Genomic DNA, 22,898 nt, shown 5'->3' with positions numbered 1-22,898 from the left:
TTTGTCACACAACACAATGTCACAGATGTCTCAAGTTTTGATGTTAATTTCTTTACCATAAGCCGCATCCAACGTTGTTTTAGAGAATTTGGCATTACGTCCAACCGGCCTCACAACTGCAGACCACGTGTAACCACGCCAGCCCAGGACTTCCACAACCGGCTTCTTTACCTGCGGGATCGTCTGAGACCAGCCACCCGGACAGCTGATGAAACTGAGGAGTATTTCTGTATGTAATAAAGTTCTTTTGTGGGGAAAAACTCATTCTGATTGGCTGGGCCTGGCTCCCCAAGTGGGTGGGCCTATGCCCTCCCAGGCCCACCCATGGCTGCGCCCCTGCCCAGTCATGTGAAATCCATAGATTAGGGCCTAATGAATTTATTTCAATTGACTGATTTCCATATATGAACTGTAACTCAATAAAATCGTTGAAATTGTTGCATGTTGCGTTTATATTTTTGTTCAGTATAAACACTGTACATAACAATCATTAAAATACTGCACACATACATCCATTGCACAGCAGGCAAGAACTAATAGCTTGACATATTTGTCTTTATTTGAACAACTGTCAGTGCTTCCATTTGCCTTGATGTTTAGGCTTGATGTTTGAAAAATGTCAAAACAGACATAAATTGTTCATGTAGGCCCGTCCTGCTAAATTATGTTTCTTCCAGACAAAGTTTGACAGGTAAAATCGATTCTGAGTACTAAGTAAGTAGACTCGATTGTATAGGCCTTGAGTCAGTGGGACTTGCGAGTATTAGGTTCCCAAAACAACCCAGTCAATAGGTTGCGCTGCGCGATAACCTACCAATCCTATGCAGATTGCAGAAGCACCTCGAGAAAGTTCAGCGCAAGCGTTTGCTGCAGTCTTCTCGTGCTCACAACAACATCAAAGCACATAAGGGATAAATCAACTCAAAAAGTCCACCTGCTGTCATCTGAAAAGCACAGGTAAATTAATGTTCGCATAGCGCTAATTAAGCAATAAGGCATGAGGGGGTGTGGTATATGGCCAATATACCACGGCTAAGCTATATGGAATGTTTTAAGAAGGTCATGCCAAGGATCATTTAGCTATTTGATTGTATATATTATTTTAATGAAAACAATTTTTGGGCCTTACTGCTATTAGCCGATACAAACGTATTGAATAACAGATAGTCCCCCAAAAAAATCTAAAATAAGTTTGTTCTGAATTGTCTGTCCTATATCTGAGAGATATAAGAAAGATCAAGATGAGAATTTTTTATGTATGTATTTAACCCCTTATTTTTTACACTAAACAGTCTCCATATATACTTCTATTCATTTTTCAACTGGTATTGGGGGACCTTCAGTCTTGTGAGGCCTGTGGGCATCCTAGAGAAAAAATGTACGTGTTCATGAGAGTCTCACCTTTCCACAGAGGGGTCATATTAGTGTGTAGCCCAGACTGTTCGGACACTACAGACAGAAGTTGCTGTACAGACTTCAGACGAGTCCCAAGACGCTTGTGGGGGTCGTAGAGCAAAAGGTTTGCAGGCCAAACCGTTCCACACTACAGACGATTTTGTGAGAAGACTGATTTTCGGGATGTATCATGGTCTGACAAACACCGCTCTAGCTCTGTCTCCTTTCACCGCAGATGTGGAAGTGCGACATCGGCGGATGCGGTGGAATGAGATGCATCCAATGCAAAAAACAGATATCTCTAGCTTAAATTGATGGATTTTTATGGGGATCTTTTTATTATGCTAATTCGATTTCCTCGGGGGCGCGGACATCGACTCTAGGGGGTTATTAATATAAGCCTCGCTGTCTGCCTGTCCGACCTCGGAAACAATGTTTCACTTCTATCTCTGTAGTACCATACATAATGAACAGTTCCCAGAGGAGACAATTTTTCTGAGCCAGTCGAAGTCATGCCCAATGACATTTATTATTATTATTATCATCATGGACATAGCCAAGTAAATGCCAATAGAGAAAATGCTCAAATGAAAATGCAGCTAGTGTACTGTCATTCCAGGTTCATTGTTTGACGTGACTGAGTTAGCTGAAGTTGGCTAGCTAGCTAGCAAGTGACAAGAACGTTATCCAGCCTGCATAGCAACCATTTTGTTTAGAATGGACGACCAGACCTTTTGCATAGCAACTATGCAAAAAATGACTGGGTTGCATCTGTAGAAACATGACCAAAATCACTAACATGGAGATTTGTCCGGACTATATCTTCTGGTGGAAGAATGAAATTGTATGAATTGACTTATCAAAATAACGTTTTAATGAAAGTATTTAATTTACTGTTATTTTAATATGTTGGTAACAGTGTTATAAAAGCAATAAGGCATGCAAATAAATCATGTTAAAAAATAAGACGCAAGAAAATAGGGCAGTCTAGAGTAGTAATGTTAGTAGGCTACTTCAACTGAGAACTTGGTTCTTTTGTCAGTCAGGAGTGAATTAATTACTTCAGTGGTGGATATTCTATCTCTGGAATGATGTTCTTATTTTATCATGCAGACAAATAACAACACCCCAATGCTGTTGCTAATGGAGAGTTTCTGCTTGGGAAAGTGTTCTATATTTACTTTATTCTGTGTGCTACAGACAGCAGGCAGCAGTAAACATCTATTTTATGTGGTTTGATAACCCTCCCAATTAGTGTGCCACAGGAGAGGTTTCCACAGAGGTAAACAGCATGCTAGTGTGAGATCCTGACTCATTGTCTTCTCTAGCTCCACAGCAGAGGACCAGGGTGGTTAAACGTGATGATCTGTTGTCCTCTGCTACTACTGGTGGTTCAGCATTAACTGCTCCTGAAGTCAAATTAGATCTATGGGTCTGCTGAGGCTGTCCAGCCCACTGCTGCTCCAGGGGATGGCTGAGGGGTGAGGGGGGAGAGAGTTGAGGGTATGGGTATGGAGGGGTGAGGTTGGGAGGGATTACCGCTAGATGTGGTCCTTTTATCCTGGGAATGTAATCTGTTTTAATGGCCTGTGGTCACCCAGGGCAGGCCTGCAGCTGTGCTCGTTTTTCTCTGGCATGGCTGTCAGGGAGAGCCCAGGCTACCTGTGGGAAAGTGAGCCTGTTGGCGGCTCTCGTCCACACTGTGGGACCTGTCTGTAGGTTCCTGTGGTTTATTGGGGCCTAGTCCCATTGAAACACAATGGGGAAGGACTACTGACAGGGCCAAAGGTGTCAGAGGCCAAGTAAACAGATACAGCTCAGACTGTCTTAAGCTGTCCTTATGGAGAAATAAGAGAAGGGAGAGTGGAGGATTTCCAATTTTTAAAAGGCGCCAGATGAAGTAGCTGTGTTGTTGTGTGGTCCTGTTGGTTTTATACGCCGTTATAGGAAGTATGAAAAACTCTGCTGTATTGTATTGTGTTAACAGCGATAATACTGTTGGGAATGGGCTCTAGTGTGGAAAGACAGCACAGTGTTGACCTACTGAGTCATAGGGGGAAAGTTTCCCTGTACAATGGTGTAGGAGAAAACTGGAAGAAGGAAGGAATGAATAGGAGATTGCACAACTGAATCTTATCAAGTCAACTTTTGGGTGTGCTGTGGCTGTACTGCCTCTTGCTTCCTTTCACTGAATGGCCACCACAACACAGAGAGCTGCTCTGTGGTGAAGGTCACTGCTCCCCATCTGACAGGCGCTCCGCAACTCAATGGAATATAAAATACAGTTTCCAAGAGTGTTCTACTTTTAATAGAGCGTGCCTGAAAGTCTTTAGTCTGGCAAGTGGCCTCATGCATTTGAAATCGCTATGACTGCTTCCTTATTTAAGTAAGTCATGGGTCGGCTTTCAGTATCCGGTCGGCCGATCCATAGCTGAATTTCATCAGACGGTAAACATCCATTTGCATTGAGGCACCCGGAGGACCCATGCATAGTGCAGAGAGAAATCATGCACATCTTTTACTCTTTCTCTCCATATCAAAGCGGTTACAGCTGAGCTTGTTTCCATCAGGACCTGGGCAAAGGCTTTCTGATGACGCTCACCACCCAGACAGTTTGTCTCCTACCTCTCCTGCTGCCTCTCTGTTTCTCCTCATCGTTAGTATGACAGAGAGACAAACTCTATTCCACTGGCACTTATTTTCCATTGCATGCCAGCCTCCTTTCCATAATAAGGCCACAGCATCTGACTTCATTCGTCCCCAGTTTAATAAAGATCCTCATTGACAGTCAATAAACCGACACAACAACCCACATGCCCCCAGGCAAGGGGCACAACTCCAACCTGCCTCCCTCTCTCTCTCCATGTCCCTAACTCACGCTCCCTCTTTCTCTAGAGTGCTTGTGCTCTGAAGCCTAGTGGTCTTCCACTTGTACCTAACAATGGTTGAAGAAGCTCAGGCCTTCATGTCCCTCTAAATGGTCTGGAACACTTGTATTGTGTTGATGCAGCTCATTACAAGAGTCTCTCAAACTGGGCGATTATTTACACTCACTTGCACCTGTCAGCAATAGATCACATGGATAATAAAAGAAACGCATCAGGCCTCAATGCATGCATAGTACAGTATGTCACGTCTCATGTATTCCACATTAGGAATTACACAATCTCCTCAGGTCATCGGTTTGTGTTAAAAATATCTTGGTACTTGCCTGTAAAATCTAATTTTGTTATCTGTACATTGGAAACAGATATCACCTAGGAAACAGATATTGGAAACCGCTTCCTACAGACACCATTAATTTTTTAGGTGTGCATTTGTGAGAGTTTTGACAGGCTGCAGTTCAGGCCAGAAATCCTTTGAGAAGTCTTAAAATAACAGACCGACAGAGAGTCAAGGTCATGCCCTATCGGATTATTTTTGATTTACGGCTTGCTCTCCTCGTACCTGATGTGGAGATAATCACATACTATCTGCCCTTCAGACTCTCCACCTAAAAGATGGGCTAGCATTATCATCTCCACTATCATAACCATCATCATCATCACCATCAGCATCACCATGATCCACTTCCTACCCCTGACCTCTGGCTCACTCTTCCCCAGAGCATAATGCTCACAGAGAGACAGCTTTACAAGGGAAACTCTCTCGCTAACTTCCAGAACATCCAGAATAGCAGATGGGCTGAGCTTTGTGGCTATTTTATTGGCTCTCCTAAATCAACACCTAACAATACATGGAGGGAGGAAGGAATAGGATGTATGGGATAGAGAGAAGGAAAGAGGAATTGATTTCTTCCATATAGTCATGCCCTGAGGTGGGGTAGGGTTGGCTTGGTGGGAGGGTGAGAGGTGAGGAATGGGTGGAGCCCAGGAAACCAGGATGGATTTCTCTGATTATGACTGCTCACAACCAAATACGTTTTCCAGACTGAACCATGTCCGTGGTGATATGTTATCCCCGCTCTCTCTCTCTCCGATTTCTCCCCTGATTCGTCACAGACCTGGTGAGTTCAGAAACTGCCCTCTGTTAAACAGGTTGAAATAGAATGCCTTCACATTAGTTCCTCAAATGTATCAGTGTCTTGCAGCACCAGATCTTTCTCCAAGGCACAATGGTGTTTACATTTTAAGCCTCTTTACATACAGTGCTATGAAAAAGTATTTGCCTCCTTTCTAATTTTCTCTACTTTTGCATATTTGTGATACTGAATGTTATCAGATCTTCAACCAAAACCTAATATTAGATAAAGGGAACATAAGTGAACAAATAACACAACAATTACATATTTATTCCATAAACAAAGTTATGCAACACCCAATTCCCCTGTGTGAAAAAGTAATTGCCCCCTTACACTCAATAACTAGTTGTGCCACCTTTAGCTGCAATGACTCCAACCAAATGCTTCCTGTAGTTGTTGATCAGTCTCTCACGTCGCTGTGGAGGAATTTTGGCCCACTCTTCCATGCAGAACTGCTTTAACTCAGTGACGTGTGGGTTTTCAAGCATGAACTGCTCGTTTCAAGTCCTGCCACAACATCTCAATTGGGATTAGGTCTGGACTTTGACTAGGCCATTCCAAAACTTCCAATTTGTTGCTTTTTTAGCAATTTTCATGTAGACTTGATTGTGTGTTTTGGATCATTGTCTTGCTGCATGACCCAGCTGCGCTTCAGCTTCAGCTCACAGACGGATGGTCTGACATTCTCCTGTAGAATTCTCTGATACAGAGCAGAATTCATGGTTCCTTCTATTAAGGCAAGTCGTCCAGGTCCTGAGGCAGCAAAGCATCCCCAAACCATCACACCACCACCACCACCACCACCATGCTTGACCTTTGGTATGATGTTCTTACTGTGGAATGCAGTGTTTGGTTTTCGCCAGGCATAATGGGACCCATCTTATCCAAAAAGTTGACTCAAGTTTGCCAAAAAGCACCTGGATGATCATCAAGACTCTTGGAAGAATGTTCTATGGACGACATGGTTCCAGTAATGCCTGGCGAAAACCAAACACTACATTCCACAGTAAGAACATCATACCAAAGGTCAAGCATGGTGGTGGTGGTGTGATGGTTTGGGGATGCTTTGCTGCCTCAGGACCTGGGCGACTTGCCTTAATAGAAGGAACCATGAATTCTGCTCTGTATCAGAGAATTCTACAGGAGAATGTCAGACCATCTTTAGGTGGCACAACCAGTTATTGAGTGTAAGGGGGCAATTACTTTTTCACACAAGGGAATTGGGTGTTGCATAACTTTGTTTATGAAATAAATGAAATAAATATGTAATTGTTGTGTTATTTGTTCACTTATGTTCCCTTTATCTAATATTAGGTTTTGGTTGAAGATCTGATAACATTCAGTATCACAAATATGCAAAAGTAGAGAAAATTAGAAAGGGGGCAAATACTTTTTCATAGCACTGTAAATGCATGTTCATGGGAATTTCCTGCTAGATCCTCCTAAGAGGATAATTGTAGCTAACATATCCTGCATTAGCCAACACAACCCCAGCCAACACTATGATAAGAGCTGTGGGATGATCTACAGTACGAGCTAAGAGTTATCTCAGCTTTCCCAGCTTTACATACTAGCAATGCATTGCCAATAGTGTCAGTATCATGTAATTAATAATTTATCAGAGTATATCACTAATTATAAACTGGGTGGTTTGAGCCCTGAATGCTAATTTGGCTGACAGACGAGGTTTATCAGAATATATATCACGGGTAGAACAAAACATTTATTTTTACTGCTCTAATTACGTTGGTAGCCAGTTTATAATAGCAATAATGCACCTCGGGGGTTTGTGGTATATGGCCAATATACCACGGCTAAGGGCTGTATCCAGGCACTAAGAACAGCCCTTAGCCGTGGTATAATGGCCATATACTACACCCCCTCGTGCTTATTGCTTAAGTATACCGGATTAAACCCATATTACACCTATGAATTCTCACATGAAAATCCATATTGGAAGAGGACCAGCACAGTCGTGTCCTGCCCAGGGCCAAGCCGAGCAGCAGCCTCACTCCTTGGGCAGGCCTATGTGCTCTGTGGTCCCCTCTCTGGATCTTCTGCCTGGTGATCTATCTCTCTCATCATGAGGGCTGGATCAGTGCTGTGGATAGAGCAGTGAGATATAGGGACTCCGTACACTGCTTAGAGACTCAGGGACCAAATGAAGATGATGATGTCCTCTGCCCTGGCTTGGCTGTTAGTTAGAAAGAGCAGGGCCAGGACAATACCAGTATCACGATACTCGTTAGTATCACGATACTCGTTAGTATCGTGACAAGGAAACAAAACATGAAGCAGATTTAACTTTAGGAAAACAGCCCTAAAAGCTCAGACACACCTGTAGGATTGTCAAACGTTTGCCTGCCGACAGTACTTTGCACCTCTGAACAGTGTCAGCAGTCAATCTCTTTTGTGTTCACACAGCAAAGACCTTGGAAGTCGTCAGCCACTCAGCCTTGTTAAAATACTCCAAACCAGAAAGTGGCAATAGCGTTGTTTGGCAATGCATATCCGTGTGTATTGCTTATGGTCTAGATTCCAAGCTATCTGTGCAAATGTTGCTATTTTGTAGAAAGCCGTTGATGTAACTACCAGGCAAGATGACGAATAAACAATTACATTCCCTCTCCATAATCCCATACTGCCAGTGCCAGCCCATAGCCAAATGTTTAGCTAGCTAGCTAACGTTAGCATATTCCCTAGCTAGCACAACATAGCTAGCTAGCTAGCTAGCTAAGGACACTGCACTAAATTGGCAGTTAACACAGGCAGCTGTTTCATGGAAACTTGCTAATCCATTGTGATTTAATTATAATGTCAATACTAGCTACAGTGGTTAGCTAGCTTGGAGGAAGTATTTAGTATTGTGTGCATTGTGTCTGTGCACTTTGCTAGCTACCATCCCATAGCCTACATTGCATATGATGTGTGACTGGCCACTGAGGAGCATTGCGATTCTACAAATAGAAACGGCAGGTTCGTCGCTATTGGGTCGGCACGCAGCAGGTACCGCTTTTGACCTAGCAAGAGAAGGAACGACCTCCCACTGTGATAAGTACCGGCAGTCTATCGGCAGTGAGATTCTCAGTGTGTTTCATCCTTAATGTTAGAAACATCCAGAGTCACATGTATTTATTTTCCAAGCTATAGCACACAATATTTTACATACAGCAGGTTTTTAAAGGACCAAAGAGTTTGGTCTGCTTTGTGTTTTCATTTTTGCCATGGAAAAAACATTGTGATACTTGTGTCGTCCCGGCCCTAATAAAAGGAGGTGAAGTGCAATATACTCATAAGGATAGAGAAACTGGTCAGTTTATATTCTTTCTGTAATGATACTCATTTATACTGTAGGTATAAGCATAGATGGAGGTTACCTAAAAGTATCTGTATTGAGCTGCCTTCAGAGGGAGAATTAAAGTCAATGGGTTGTGTCTCTATGGAGACTGCTATATTGGGCCTGCTGTATTAAGTGGCACTGCATTAAAGGCAGTGGGTTGTTGTTTGGCCAGGCCGTCTCACTCCTCCTGATCACTACAGAGGCTCACTGGAACAGAGGCCTCATAAACAATATGTATCTGTGGCCTTCTGTCTTAGAGCTCCACTCCAATGGGTGGGAGGTTACTGCGCCTTTATGCCCCTTCAGAGACTGGGACTCTGTGTTTGTGTGTTTGTGTGTGTGTGTGTGTGTGTGTGTGAGTTTGTGTTTGTGTGTTTGTGTGTTTGTGTGTTTGTGTGTGTGTTTGTGTGTGTGTGTGCGCGTCTGTGTGTGGGTGTCTGCGTTTGCGTGTGTGTGCGTGCACGTGACAGAGTATGAGAGAGAATAAGTTGTCTTAGAACCTCACTTGCATGATGAGGAAAAGCAGAGAAGGCGTGACTTATAATCACTAGTGAAAGGCTGGGTGTTGTGAGTGGTCGTCAGGGGCTCTATGAGCCTCTAGCTGTCAGGAGGAGATGGTTATTTTCACGCTGGGCGTCTTATCGTATGTTTTCATACTGACTATCATAATATGTAAATAGTCCGCTCTGAGGTCCTAGGATCGGCTCAGCTGTTGTTTTCTTTTGTGGTTCCTTCTCTAAACCCCCACAACTCCCTTCCTACCCAGCTACGAGGGACACCTCCACTGGTCTCCTTCTCTAATTTGGTGCCGTGTAAAACTCTTATTCGGGTTCTGGGGCCTTAAGCAGCCTTGCAGAAAGTTGGAGAAGAGTCTGGCTGAGTTGGTGTTCCAAAGGAATGCTCAGACTTTGATTTGGTAGAGTCTCTTCCACTAATCCCCCAAACTGCCTTTTCGTTAACTCTTCTTATTTGCCCCTGTTGTTTGACTTGGGTCCAAGGCCCAGGCAGGCACATCCAGCAGCAACATGATCTGCTGTCTCTGGTTGCAGGCGGAGCAGCTCAGTCTAAACAAACTGAGTTCCTGAGGGGGACGATGTGGATGTGGTTAGGCAGGCAGGGAGGGAGGGAGGTAGAGCTAGGATCAAAGAGGGCAGCCTCCGGGAGGGACCACACCGATAGCCACTGTCTGACACGCATGGAAAATATGAACAACATCAAGGAAACCCCCCAATCACACTGATATGGAAATGTGACGTAGTCTACCATGCTTTATTCTGAATGGGACCATGTTAAGTCTCTTTCTTTATTTCCTCTGCAGGATCCTGGCTACGCAGCCTTCCTATTCGACCAGCTCCAAGTGCCTGGAAGCCATGATGGCTGCTGTCAGGTGTGTTCTACACCCCTTCACCAGCTGAGGCAGGAGGCCCTGCAGACAGTAGCCCTGACCCTGAGCCACGACATGCCCGCTCTGCCCTCCTCCACCCTCTCTGGGCAGCCCCATAAACTGACACGCTCCTCCTCCAGTGCCCATGTGAGGCAGCCCTCCAAAGCCCACGCCCATGCCCACACCATCCTGCCCCTGGGGGAGAGTTGGCACAGGGGGCAGGGCTGTCCTCAGGGCTCGTCTGTCTCTGCTGGGCCCAAGACCAGTGTCCAGGTGACGGTGGGGGGAGGGCAGCTGACTGGGACCCTGGGATCGGTCACCATCCAGGCCCAGCAGTACCTGGAGGGCATGTGGAGCATCTCCAGAGTCAACAACTTCCTCCCTCAGCCCAGCCCAGTACGTATTCAGACCTTCAAAACCTTCATCATTATCACTATTGATACAGATACATGTCAAAGCACATCTAGGAATATTTTGTATAGACAGCTTGTTACTCTTGTCAATGTTGTTTTCAAAGTTATTTGTGAACCTTGGCCTGAGAACTTTGAGCGAACAAAGTCTGACAATGGAAATATTACATCTCAGACCTTTAGAGAAATGAGAAGAACCTCACACAGACCCTGAGCCTCAGAACTCTGCAGGAGAGGTGACCTCTCATTCTTCAGGAGTCATGGGTCCTGGGTGGTACTGGCTACTTGGGGAGACCAAGACTAATGCACTGACCTCCTCCTCAAGGGCAGCTCAGACCCAATGACCAACTTACAATCTTCCTATAACTCTCCTCTCAGGCATACTACAGTATATTGCTCCATACAGACATATTCCCCATGTCTTGTAATATACTTTATCATTATCATTATGGGATGTTGTCCTTTATATTGAGGAGTCTTCTTCCTGCAGCGAGAGAGAGTGACATCTGTCTCTTACACATTGCTGTGACATTCTACACTAGGGAGTCTGAGAGCACTGAGCAAAAAGCAGTCGTTAATCGCTAATATTTTCTACTTCTGTCATTTTTATGTTCTCAATCAGAAGCTGTTTATGGCTCCTCCGTTTTATTTCTAATATGGCATTGAAAATCGCTGACTCCGTCAGTGTTATTCCTTATTCTGGACTGAGAACATGTTTTTCTCCTCTTTAACTGTCAACAAGTGCTTTTAGTTCCAGTTTATGGGAAGCGTCCAGAATCCTTTAACAGCATGTGTGCAATCTAGGGCAAATCAAAAGGCCTTGCATAAAGGGAGAGAGACTGACTTGTGTTCTCCTATGTGTCTAAAAGCAATTAGAGCCGAATGGGAGCTGGGATGAAGCGTTGCACAATGCCACACAGCTGAGCCTGGGCCTCCTCAGAGACACATGTTCCTTCAGGATACCACGATACAAACAGCAGAAATGTGCCTGGTGTTATTTTCTAACGCCCATTTCTTTCATTAAAACAAGATCCCTCAGAATGACAAAAACCCGCACAGGAGGATTCGGAGCTGCGCTGTGCCCGAAAGGCAAGCACTTTAATTCACAATTCCCCACTTGAATACTTTGTGGGAAGAGTGTAGAGCTCTGTAGTGCAGACAAAGGAAGGGAGATGGCCCCTGTTTGACAGCAATCCTACGGAGTGTTTTATTCCGAGGGCCTTAGTGCTCAGGCACAGCAATAACGGTTGCTGGCCGAGAGTACTGAGCACCTCTGAACGCAATTTATGAACCGTGTGCTCAGAGAGCATCGATTTTACATGTAGAATCGCGTGATCAGCAGACGAACGCTAGATCCATGTTCAGTGCGATGTGTGCTCTATCTAGTCTACCAGCACACAGCCCATTATAGGACACCATGAAACTTTCATATAGTGAAAAGGCTCTGGCTTGGAATTACATTTGTGGTCATTTACACTACAGATAACAGCTGGGACAATGGGCTCACTGAGAGACTGGGTTATATTTGGGTTAAAAGGAGGAAACAGCACATCCGTCCTCTGGGAGGTCGGCTAGAGAACTCCAGTCTCCCAAAAACCTGATGAAGCAAAATCAAAGCATCTGTTGTTGAATTCTCCCCTCAGTTGATAATTTAACACCTATGACTTCTAACCCCTGATATCGGATTTAGTTAGATTAACATCTCCGTCATTCTAAGCAGTGCAGACAACAGTGTGAGTAGTGAATACTGAACTTAACAGTGGACACTACAAAATGACTAATTGATTGACCCAAATCTGTGATTTGACCTCTGCTCCACAAAATCCACAATCAAATGCACGCTAATCTGCTAAAACCGAGTGCTCTTGACCCTGGGGGTTTAGAGTGTGTTGTTGGCCGCTGGTGGCGCTGTGTGACCTCTCACTCGTCTGGTACCCACTGGAAGCCCAATGGACCATCTGGGCTGCTGTCTGCCAAGGTACAGCTGGTCCTGCATGGCACCCTGCCACACAGCGAGAGAGAGAGTGAATGATAGTGGAGAGCGAGAGAAAGAGAGAGGATAGAGGGAGAGAGAGAGTGAAGGATAGAGGAGGGAGAGGGTGAGTGAAGAATAGAGGAGGCACATTTCTATTTGAACTATTTTCTGATGAGTCCCTCCTATACTGTTCAGTCAAAATTCATTTTCTAGGGCAACATTTCAGGGAAAATCCAAAAGGTCATGGATTTATTGTGGTGCATCCCAGTGATCCGTCGATACACTCCTCCTCCACCATTTGTAGTGGTTGCTGAAGCCATTGGAGCAGGACGGGCCCAGATTAGCAGGGTCTATTTCACCTCAGCAGTAATGGCCTGTCGGACAGTGGGATCAGAGGTCACCGGGGATCCCTACTAGGCTCTGGCTCTGAGAAGCGGATGCTCTTTAGACTGCTGATGGGAAGGGAGTCACTGAGCCCAGCTGGCCTGAGACAGTCTATATTGGAAGCACACTGTCTCTTCTTCTTCCCCTCATCCCTGGGAAATAGGAGCTATCAGCTGGGCGGGGGGCCAGGATGTTGGCGTTGAAGGGTGGTAGGTCCCCTCATTACTGACACTCAGTGTAAATGGCCCTGGACACATGGCACCACTGTCAGTGCCTAATTACCTGACCAGGGCCCTTAACCAGGGACAGCAGTGGCCTTACTGGCTACCGCCTTGGAGAGCAGGTTGCTTGAAGAGCTTAAGTCCTGAATCTCTCTCCTGGGGGAATGCTCTCTGACAGGCATCATGATGTGTTTTTCAAAATCATATGGGTGTCTTTGTGTGTTACAGTGAGCTGTTTATTCTGGTTACACCCCCCAACACCCCTCCGCCACCCTCTACCCCTCACTCCCTACCATCAATGGGCTCCTCGAACCTGCTGCCATTTTGATTCTAAAACCTGACACCACAATTGGCTTAATCTATGACAAGGTTGTGGATGAGCTGTCCAGATAGGCTTCCTGCCTAAGTGTGTGAAGTATTTCAGTCTGGATGATGTGACACGTGTACACCTCTCTGGTATTTGTTGAGTTCCTGTCCTGTAACGGACACCCGCCTGCTGTTGTTAGTCTTTCCGCTCTGCCAGGTGCGTGAGAAGTATCTGCGATCGGCTCATTTCAGTTTGCACCCTGGCTCTCCATCACGCACTTCACAAATCATAACCCAGACATGTACACGTACAAGAGGCCCTCGCTCTCTCACAACCCACCAAACACCATATTGGACTTTCAACACAGCCAAAATACCATCCTAAATAAGCATGTTCAATGATTAGTCTTATATCCCAATGGCCGGAAGGGATGTAGCTCAGTTGGTAGAGCATGGCGTTTGCAACGCCAGGGTTGTAGGTTCGATTCCCACGGGGGGCCAGTATGAAAAATAAATAAATAAATATTTTTAAAAAATAATTATAATGTATGCACTCACTAACTGTAAGTCGCTATGGATAAGAGCGTCTGCTAAATGACTAAAATGTACAAAAATGTGTCTGGCGTCTAACAAGAATAGGTTGATGTGATTATTAAGAAGAAGAACTGGCAAACACAAATGGCTCTCTGAGGTGCAGTCAATGAGCGATTCCCTTGGGATTCAAAACAACCACATTTGGTTGTGGTGATCATGACAAGCTTATAGTGTCAGTGCTTGTGTTGAGGTATAGCCCTACTGACGGAGGTGCCTGTGTTCATGTGAATGTCCGAATGTATGCCCCTGCATCTTGATGTATAGCACTCGCATGTCAGCTAGCTATGGCATATAAATAGTTCCGCTGTCAGCCTCCGTTGACAGATGGCATATACCAGTAGAGCACTTTATAAAAAGATTGTAAATTATGTTATTTTAGTTACCAAACATGAATCTAGGGCAAACATTGAGTAAGTAAATATGCAGAGGGACTGGATAGTGTTGACAAAATATATACTGTGAAGCCTCATGCCGTGTTTGACTCCAGGTTGCTGGTTACCCAGTGTGGAGGTGTCACCAGGATAAATGTAAAGGAAAACTAGAGGCTTAATTCTACCATTTCCTCTGGGCTCATTGATCAGTATACATTGATCAGTATACAGTTTGATATACTAGTTGTTAGGGTAAGGATTAACCCTGTGTTATCATGGTGAACCTGGTAGGAACAGTGATGTTTATTATGGGCTGCCTGGGTGATCAGTGGACTTTGTCAGAGAGAGACCAACTCTCTGGCCCTCTTCAGCAGTCCGAGAGCAGCCTGAGACCTGCCTCATCACCCCTAGTCATTACCACCCCTGGGGCCTGGGGCCAGGCTGAGGCAGCTTCCTTCTGCTCCTGACTCATACCCCAGCTGGCAGGCAGCGCTGCAGACAGGCTCTGCTCTGTTACCCCTCTACATCTGAATCTTAAGCATACCTTCACAGCGCAGTAGTCATCATGGGCCTTTCTGAGAAAAGTGTTGCGTCTACTATGGTATTCCACTGCTTATGGTTTGTGAGATGTCATTTGTTGTTGGGTGTTCAATATTTATTTTCCTGTTTAAGTCAAGCTGTGCGTTACAAAGCTGTTCACACATGCCAAATTAGCTGCTGATATATGTATATGGCCAATGATTTAACGGCTAAACTGTAATTAGATGTTGGCTATCACTTAATTATCATTCACACCGTGCATCCTCCTGAGTGTTGCCAGAAACAAGCAGTCCAGTCTAGTCCAGTCCAGTACAGTGCCCTTGCCGTTCTGTGGGGAGTTAGTTGTTGCTGAGGTGAATAGCTGACACCCGTTTACTGGGATGGCCAGAGCAGCTGCCTGCCCATCTGTGGCAGAGGAGAGGAGAGAGGGAGTAAATGGGCTGGAAGAGAGGTGTGGAGGTCCAGTAGTGGTGGTTAACTCTTGAGGCTCACTGTGTCTCTCTCTGTCTGTCTCACTGTCTGTCTCTCTCGGTCTGTCTCTCTCGGTCTGTCTCTTTGCAGGCACAAGGTCTGATGGGGGAGGCAGAGAGGGACATCCCTGTCCCTACCTCGGAGGCCCCTGTCCCCAGCTCCAGCTGTAGCCTGACACCCAGCCGACAGAGGAGCCCCGTCCAGCTGGGACAGTGTGACGTCGCCCCCCCTGCCCCTGGCCCCACCTCCACACCCACACCCACCTCCACTCAGAGTGCATCTGCTGCAGCCTCCTTCTTCATCAGGTAAGCACCATCCACAGTACACACAACCCGCCTTTCACTCAAATCACACCTGAAGAGAGAGTCTGACAAAGGGCTGAGAGTGATGATGATTATAGTCTGCTGTGCTGTATCATGTTGGCTTTAAGGTGTGTTTGGTTGGCTGCCTCTGTATGGCGTGCTGCTGTGGAAGGGATCTGTGTGGAGACTTGTCTTCACACAATGAGGTCATGGTTCATTATTGCACTAGAGTCTAGCGTGATGTGGACCTATTCCATGAAGATGTTGTCCTTACCATGGTTGAATTATGGCATGCTGTTAGGCTGTGCTGGAACCAGTGCCCATGAATGGATAATGTCTCACGAAAGGGCTTAGGTTCAAGCACACAGTTTTACTATTGTGTTTTTCTTTGATGTACATCTGTGTTTTTCGTTGTTTGGCTCTATTTAAAGTCAGTCAGTTTTGCCTCTAGTGCAGTTTAGCTTGTATTCAGTCTTGTTATTGTCTAAATTCCCAATGAGTTGTCTGCTGCTTCCTGTATGTAGTCAGTCTCAGCAGACACTCAGTGCTCCATTTGTCTCTGGCAACACTAATGCTCTGGATGATATGTGTGCCTCCAATGGGAGTACAGACAGCTTTCCAATGGCTTCTCTAATGCAGAAGGATGTCATTGGTAGATTCTCAGGCAGGTTGGTCAGTGTGTACATTCCCTGTCCCTGTACAGCTTCAACTCCCCAAGGAGCTGTGTGCCCTAATGAATGTTAGCCTGTGGGAAACTGGGGGAAGCTGGGTAAGGATGATGCATAGGGCTGTTAGAGCGTTGCACCCTGGGAGGCAGAGGACACAGGCGAGGGGGACGTTGTGAAGTGTGACAGTAAGGCTCAGCTTTCTCTCCAAATACTCCAAATGTGCTCCCCTTGTCAACTTTAGCGGGGTCAGAGTATAGGACTGGTACTATGGGGCCTCTCCCTTGTCAGGGAGGATATTCCAAATGCTCTTCTAAATGTGTCACTTCCTGTACGTGTCACTTCCTGTGAGCGAGGCGGTGGGTAAAGCGTGAACAACGGTGAGCTGTGACCTAGACATGGACAGGGTTCATTTCAGAGGGGGATTTATTATTTCTACTGTTTTCTTTGGACAAGGGCTCAAAAAGCGAAGGCTGGGCAGCCATGCTGTGTTTGTCTCTCTGTGAGGGAAAAACAGAGGGAAAAGAAGGGAGAGGGACTTGTTTTCCCCCTCATTTGCGTCCTGGTGGGACAGGAGGGTAGGTGGTGGAAGTGGTGAAGGGTTCCACCTTTCATTTCATCCCAAAGATACTTCCCTGCCAAGAATGTGTGTTGTTTTGCTTGGCGAGGAGAAGTATGGTGATGATGGGGTCCGGACAGCTTTAAACAGCATCACATTCCACAGATACAGATACAGGACAGGGCGGTGGATGGCTAGGTAGTGGGTGGTGCCGATGCACTGGGCTGGACTGGAAGTACACCCACTTCCTCAGCTACTGCAACTGTTGCCTCCACAATCACTCCCCAATCATCATCATCGTCATCTTCATCTTTACTCTAGCACCAGGGTCAGTGTGCAGGCTAGGGTTTTGTTCTGCCACTGCTGATTGCAGTAACAGTGTTTTAGTTCTCAAAGCAAAGCTCCTTCTTCTCACTTTCTCCCACTGACATTTGAATTAACAATGTAAAAACCTGAAGACCAAATTAGCCCCATCACGTTTTGGGGCTGATTGAAAACTCATTTGTAATGAATATTCCTTTTCGTCCTCTAAAGATAAAATGAGTTAAATCCATGTGAAAGTGCTCAGAGACCAGGATATTTGAGCTGAATAACCAAAGTGCTGCTCCCCTCTGGAGCTGTTCAACTCACAGATTAAATTTTTGTTAGAATGCAATTATGTAGATGCTGAGAGGAAAGAGGAAATCGAGAGAGAGGGAAAGAGAAAGAAAATACTGGTTCCTCTGGTGCAAAAAAATAAAAAGCATTTGAAATAATTTTAAACTTGTCTGTTCCATTGAAAAATTATTTTATTATAAATGTTAATTTGATAACCCAGAAACTCCAACTACCATTACTCTCAGTGTCAACTACTGGGATAATTCTTCCATGGAGCATTATCTCATGTGGCTCCCCTACGCCCTGCCCAGGTAAAATGGGAGGAGTCTCTAGTCATTATGTAGACAGGAAATGGGCCCTAGTATGAATTCAACAATTGAAGCTGAACTATTGCTACTGTTTCATTACTGGTTGCTGATTGCTCATCAAAGCTTCTGCTAAGCTTTCTTTTTTTCATCACTTTTTTCATTCATAAATCTGTTATTTTCTCAAACTCACCATCATAGATACATGAAGAATGGGTCTTATAGCTCCAGTAAAGAGATATTTTTCAAATTACCGTAGAGGTAATGTTCAACTAAATGAAATGCTTTGGTCAAAGCTAATAAACATGCATCACATAGTTCTGTATTTACATTTTACAAATCCCCATTCAACCCTTCTTCTTGCCCTATCAACCAGAGTGTACTGAAAGAAAGATTGGTCCGGATCAATAATGAGCAATTGGATATTAGATGGCCCATAAAATAGCCTGCAGACAGGAGGGGTTAAAGGTCTGTCCACGCAGAGTGGTCAGAGTGTGTGTGTGTGTGTGTGTGTGTGTGTGTGTGTGTGTGTGTGCGCGCGCAAGTGCCTGTGTTTGTATCTCAGTATAGAGAGAGGGCAGGAGGGAGTGCTCATTCAGCTCACAGGCGTGTTGAACACGGATTGCTTTGTGACGGAGCATGTGATTAGTCCATTGACACAGCGTTCAGTAATGAGAGCAGGCACCGCTCACAGCTGGGGCCCTGGCAGCTCACCTAATGACGTGTCTCCACTGCCACTGCCGGCGCACTGTCCGCCCTGCACATCCCTCTGTTCCACTAATACCTGCTGATTGGGAACGAGATGTGTTTCTATCCCTCAGGACCCATGGAGGCAGGGAGAAAGGAGACAGAGAGAGGGGAAAAGAAAGAGAGAGGGCGAGGGAAAGCATCGGGAGTACTAACCACAGAGCACTTCTCCTCAATGCTCAGAACTACTTTTGCTGTTCTAAGTAACAGAGAGCAAACTGTAAAACTAAGAGGAGTGTTTGCGGTGTTTGCTGCAGAGGCAGTGTGCAGGGCTGCCAGAGGAACAGGGATAACAGCTGTTAGGAATGTGGCCCTGAAGGAGTGTCAGCACAGGAGGAAGTATCTTTACGGCCCTGTGCGGCCCTGCAGCTGCTGCTGCCCAGGTGAGTGTGTGTGTACTGCTGTAATCACTGTGATTGTGGGTTGGGGAAAGCAAGGCATTATCCTATAATTTCAGTCAAACAATCCAGCCTCTCCCCAGACAAGACCTGCCTGGTCTTTGTGTCAGAAATATAAAGTGCTGGTTCATCACTGAGGCTGTGGAAAGTAACCATAGAAACAACTGTTTTGTCTCCTTATGACTAACATGAAAGCTGGCCAATGAACATGCAGAAATATGTAGATGAACTCAGAACACATGATACCCTGTTATCCATGGTGAATGTATTTGTTTGACTTGCAAATGGGTAATGTTTGGCCATTGGGAACTCCAGCCCTGATGCGCTAATCAAAATGTGAGAAGATCTCCATACAAATACCTTAATCAAAGTTTTGTTGCAACAACTTCCCCTTGAAAGCTGTGGGCCCGGGCTACAATTCATTAAAGTATAACCAAGTGATTGTTGCTGTAGAGAAGTTTCTAGAAGTTGTTCTTATGCTGTGTGTGTGTGTTTGTGTGTGTGTGTGTGTGTGTGTGCGTTTGTGTGCTAATGTCCTTGTGTTCTTCCTGTGTGAGGTTGTTGGTGGGGGTTGGTGTGGGGTTGGGGTTGGTGTAGTGGTGGGGGTGGGAGTAAGTGTTGGGGGCAGGGACGTGAGGATGAAGTGTAACATGGGCCACTCACACCCACACTCCACTTTGAACAGAGGAGACAGGAGAGAGAGGGAGATACTGTGAGGGCGAATACAGAAGGGAAATGCAGTGTGTTTGTCCGGCTGTGTTGTGAGTGACAGTGGAGATCTGTGTCAGGGATAAATTGGCGGACAGATTAATGCTGAGTGGAGGGAGTTGTGGAGCGGCTCTACTCTGCTCTGGGCTGGACCTGCTGGCTAGGGGATAAAGAGACTGAGTGGACGCAGGCAGGGGGAGTGGAGTGCTGCTGAGAGCCTCACACACTCTCTCTCACACACACACACACACAGTCAGCATGCTCGGGATGATGCTCCAGACCGCCAGCTTCAGGAGGAGGAGGTCAGGACCTGTGGAGGGGAACACTGGACACACCACCACCATGGGACTCAAGTAAGTCACACACACCCCAACCCAGGGCTGGAGGAGATCTTAGTTTTGATGGGCGATGCAGCTGCAGTGTTTGGGTGTTTGTGCTCCTCATATTTGTGCTGCAGTCAGTGGGTAGTGTTGATGTTGTGGTGGAGTTGATCTGTGTGATCCCTTAATCCATGGTGAAAGGGTAATGGTTTGGTTGCTGAGCTTCACAGAGATGGATGTTTCTACCGATGGGAGAATGTGTGCAGAATGCTTAGTCAGGAGAGAACGCTGTTGAAATGCTAGTTAAGCCTCAGCTTTATTTTGAGGAGAGTAAGCAGAGTGGAGCTGCAAAGTTAACACTAGCTTCTGTGTTGAGCATAGCCTGACTGGCAGGGATTGATTTATCCATACCTTTAGTTGTGTTGTTGTTGTTGTTTTTAACATATAATCTGTTGATTCTTAGCTGTTGAACACATGTCTAAGGCCCTGAATAGATCAATAGAATAGGGCCTCCTGTAGCTCAGTTGGTGGATCATGGCGCTTGCAACACCAGGGTTGTGGGTTCGATTCCCACGGGGGGGCAGTATGAAAAATGTATGCACTCACTAACTGTAAGTCGCTCTGGATAAGAGTGTCTGCTAAATGACTAAAATGTAGAAGTGCTGGAGAGTTGGTGGATGATGGTTAGGCTGCGCCATGCTATTGGTCTCTGTGTTTAATGTCGGATAAAATACCAGTTGGTATTTTCCTGTCATAATCAGGATATCAGCCTGCTGGGGCTAATGTCTGGCAGTGGAGAGCAGCGGTAGCAGCAGCAGCTGAGCCTGGGGAAGGGACTCTAGCACTATAGCCTCCGGATAAGGCCAGGTGTGAAAAGCTATCAGGGCCCTGTCTAGCATCATCAGTGGAGGAGGTGTTGATGGAGATCCAGCCTAGACCCACCGCCTCTGGGATCTGCAGCAGGCAGGCCCCTTCCTCTCCTGGGGGGCCTACTACCACCACCCCAGCCTAGCACCAACCAGATGGATCACCCCACATCCCTTCTACCACAATATCACACCTTCCACCCCTTTCTCAACCTCCTGTCTATAGCCCACACCTCTACTCACCTCTCAGCTCCAACCCCAGACCCCCTTCTTCTGTTATAGTGTCAGATGATAGATCCTCTCATTTGTCAATTCATTTTTTTTTTGTCAGGTTGAACTGAACAGGAAATGCCAATGAAGTCGTTTCCACAGTTTTACTAAGTTTGTTTAATTGATTATTTAGTATTGGCAGCTTTAAATAGTTTTAGTTCTTGTTTTCTTGGAGGAAATTGGAGGGAGCTAGGTCATCTTAGAACAGCCTGAGTCTATTCCCACTGCAGACTCTCCCTCTCAAGCCAGTCATACTTCCTCTGGCTGTCCTGGGCAGTACAGTCTGCTGCACAGTGGAGATAGTGCCACCTCATCAGACCACCACTGAGGAGCTCTACCACCCGCTACCCCTGCTGTGGTATAGACTGGCCCTACCCGTCTCAAGGCGTGAAGCTGCTGTGCCCCCTGGGTGTCTGTGTGAAGGCCAGTGTTGTGACGGCCAGGGTGGAGGCGGTTGTGGCTGTCAGCCTGCATGGTAAACACACCCAGAGAGAGGACTGGTGTGGAGGCGACCAGAGAGAGGGAGAGGGCTGTGCTCTGGGTACACTGTGAGCTGGCTGTTTGGAGGGAGAGATACTCCCGAGGAGGGCGCTGACTAGCACCATGTCTACTCCCCCTAAACTCCTGAGTCAGGAAGTCTGGCTGGCCTGGCCCGCTCACATAGCTGGGGGGGGGTTGCTGGAGCTGACAGACAAAGGCTGAAACGCTGACTCAAGGCAGAGCTCTGGCTAACACTGGGCCATAGAGAAGCAGTGGACGGGCTGTGACAGATCCCTTTCACACAGGGGGAAATGAGGGGATGTTAGAATGGAGACCCACTACCCACTACATCCTGTGTGCTTGCCACTTGACATAAGAGTGTCTTTGTCTCTACGTGTGCTATTGGTGATGATCTAAAAGGCCGGGTTGTGTTTGATGGTGTGTGGGCAGGAGACGGACTGTGGCCTCAGCATGTAGACAGTACATAACCAGGCCTGCTAGGCTGTTCCTCTACCCACGGCCAGCCAGGACTTCACCATTCATTCACACAGATGATGAGGCTACTAATGGAGGGACATAGGAATCATGCTGGGCTGCAGGGATCTGGGCATTAGTGTTCAGTGATAGGAGCCTCTAAACTGATTTTCTCTCACCCCGGCTGGATCTTATGCATTACAGTAGTGGGGGTTGAGGCCAGCTAACCCACACCATGTAGATCTCTATGGCATCCCTCAGTTCGAGGTGTCATGCAAATAAGTCTATTATCATTGTTCTGGAGACAAGAGAGAGAGGCTGGAATAAGAATACAAGTTAATTGCCCAGTAGCTGCCTGCATGGAATATGCGTTGAAGAATGTTATGACCTATTGTCTCCCTGAACCACAACAGAGCCTGTGATCCCTGCTCCCATAAGCTCACCCTGGCTTTACTTCCTCAGTCTGCAGAAACAACATGGCTCCCAGTGGGCTGCTGTGTTTCTGTGTCCTCCAGCCCCTCTGCTCCACAGTGTCAGCCCTGTCTGTCCCAGGTCCCAGCCTTGCACTACATATGAATAATTAATAGCTGCTTAGGTCTAATCAGTGTGAGTTGATTTCCCCAACCGGTGGTTCTCTATATATCAGACCACAGCGATTCTTATTCACACAAGGATAGAGAGCCATTTGGGGGATAGAGAGCCAGAGAGCCATTGTCAGGCCAGGTAGTTAAGCTTTTACCTCATCATCACTAACAGAGTGAATTGCTCTACCACTCCACCACCACCTCTCTACTG

At 46.2% G+C, this 22,898-nt stretch overlaps 1 protein-coding gene across 3 annotated transcripts in view; it reads left to right on the top strand.

Annotated features, from left to right (window-relative positions):
- Positions 1-22,898, top strand: part of kif26ab (kinesin family member 26Ab) — a 118,101-nt gene that overhangs the window by 54,317 nt on the left and 40,886 nt on the right. For all 3 annotated transcript variants that reach the window (XM_045207481.1, XM_041847707.2, XM_045207482.1), the window contains exons 3-4: positions 10,075-10,536; positions 15,503-15,717. In XM_045207481.1, coding sequence (XP_045063416.1) covers positions 10,075-10,536; positions 15,503-15,717 — 677 coding nt within the window. The remainder of the gene's footprint in view (positions 1-10,074; positions 10,537-15,502; positions 15,718-22,898) is intronic.

This window comes from Coregonus clupeaformis, chromosome 25, assembly GCF_020615455.1.
Source record: "Coregonus clupeaformis isolate EN_2021a chromosome 25, ASM2061545v1, whole genome shotgun sequence".
NCBI classification, from domain to species: Eukaryota; Metazoa; Chordata; class Actinopteri; order Salmoniformes; family Salmonidae; genus Coregonus; species Coregonus clupeaformis.
Note: the sequence above shows the minus strand (reverse complement) of the source record. Positions and strands in the feature narration are given on the sequence as shown.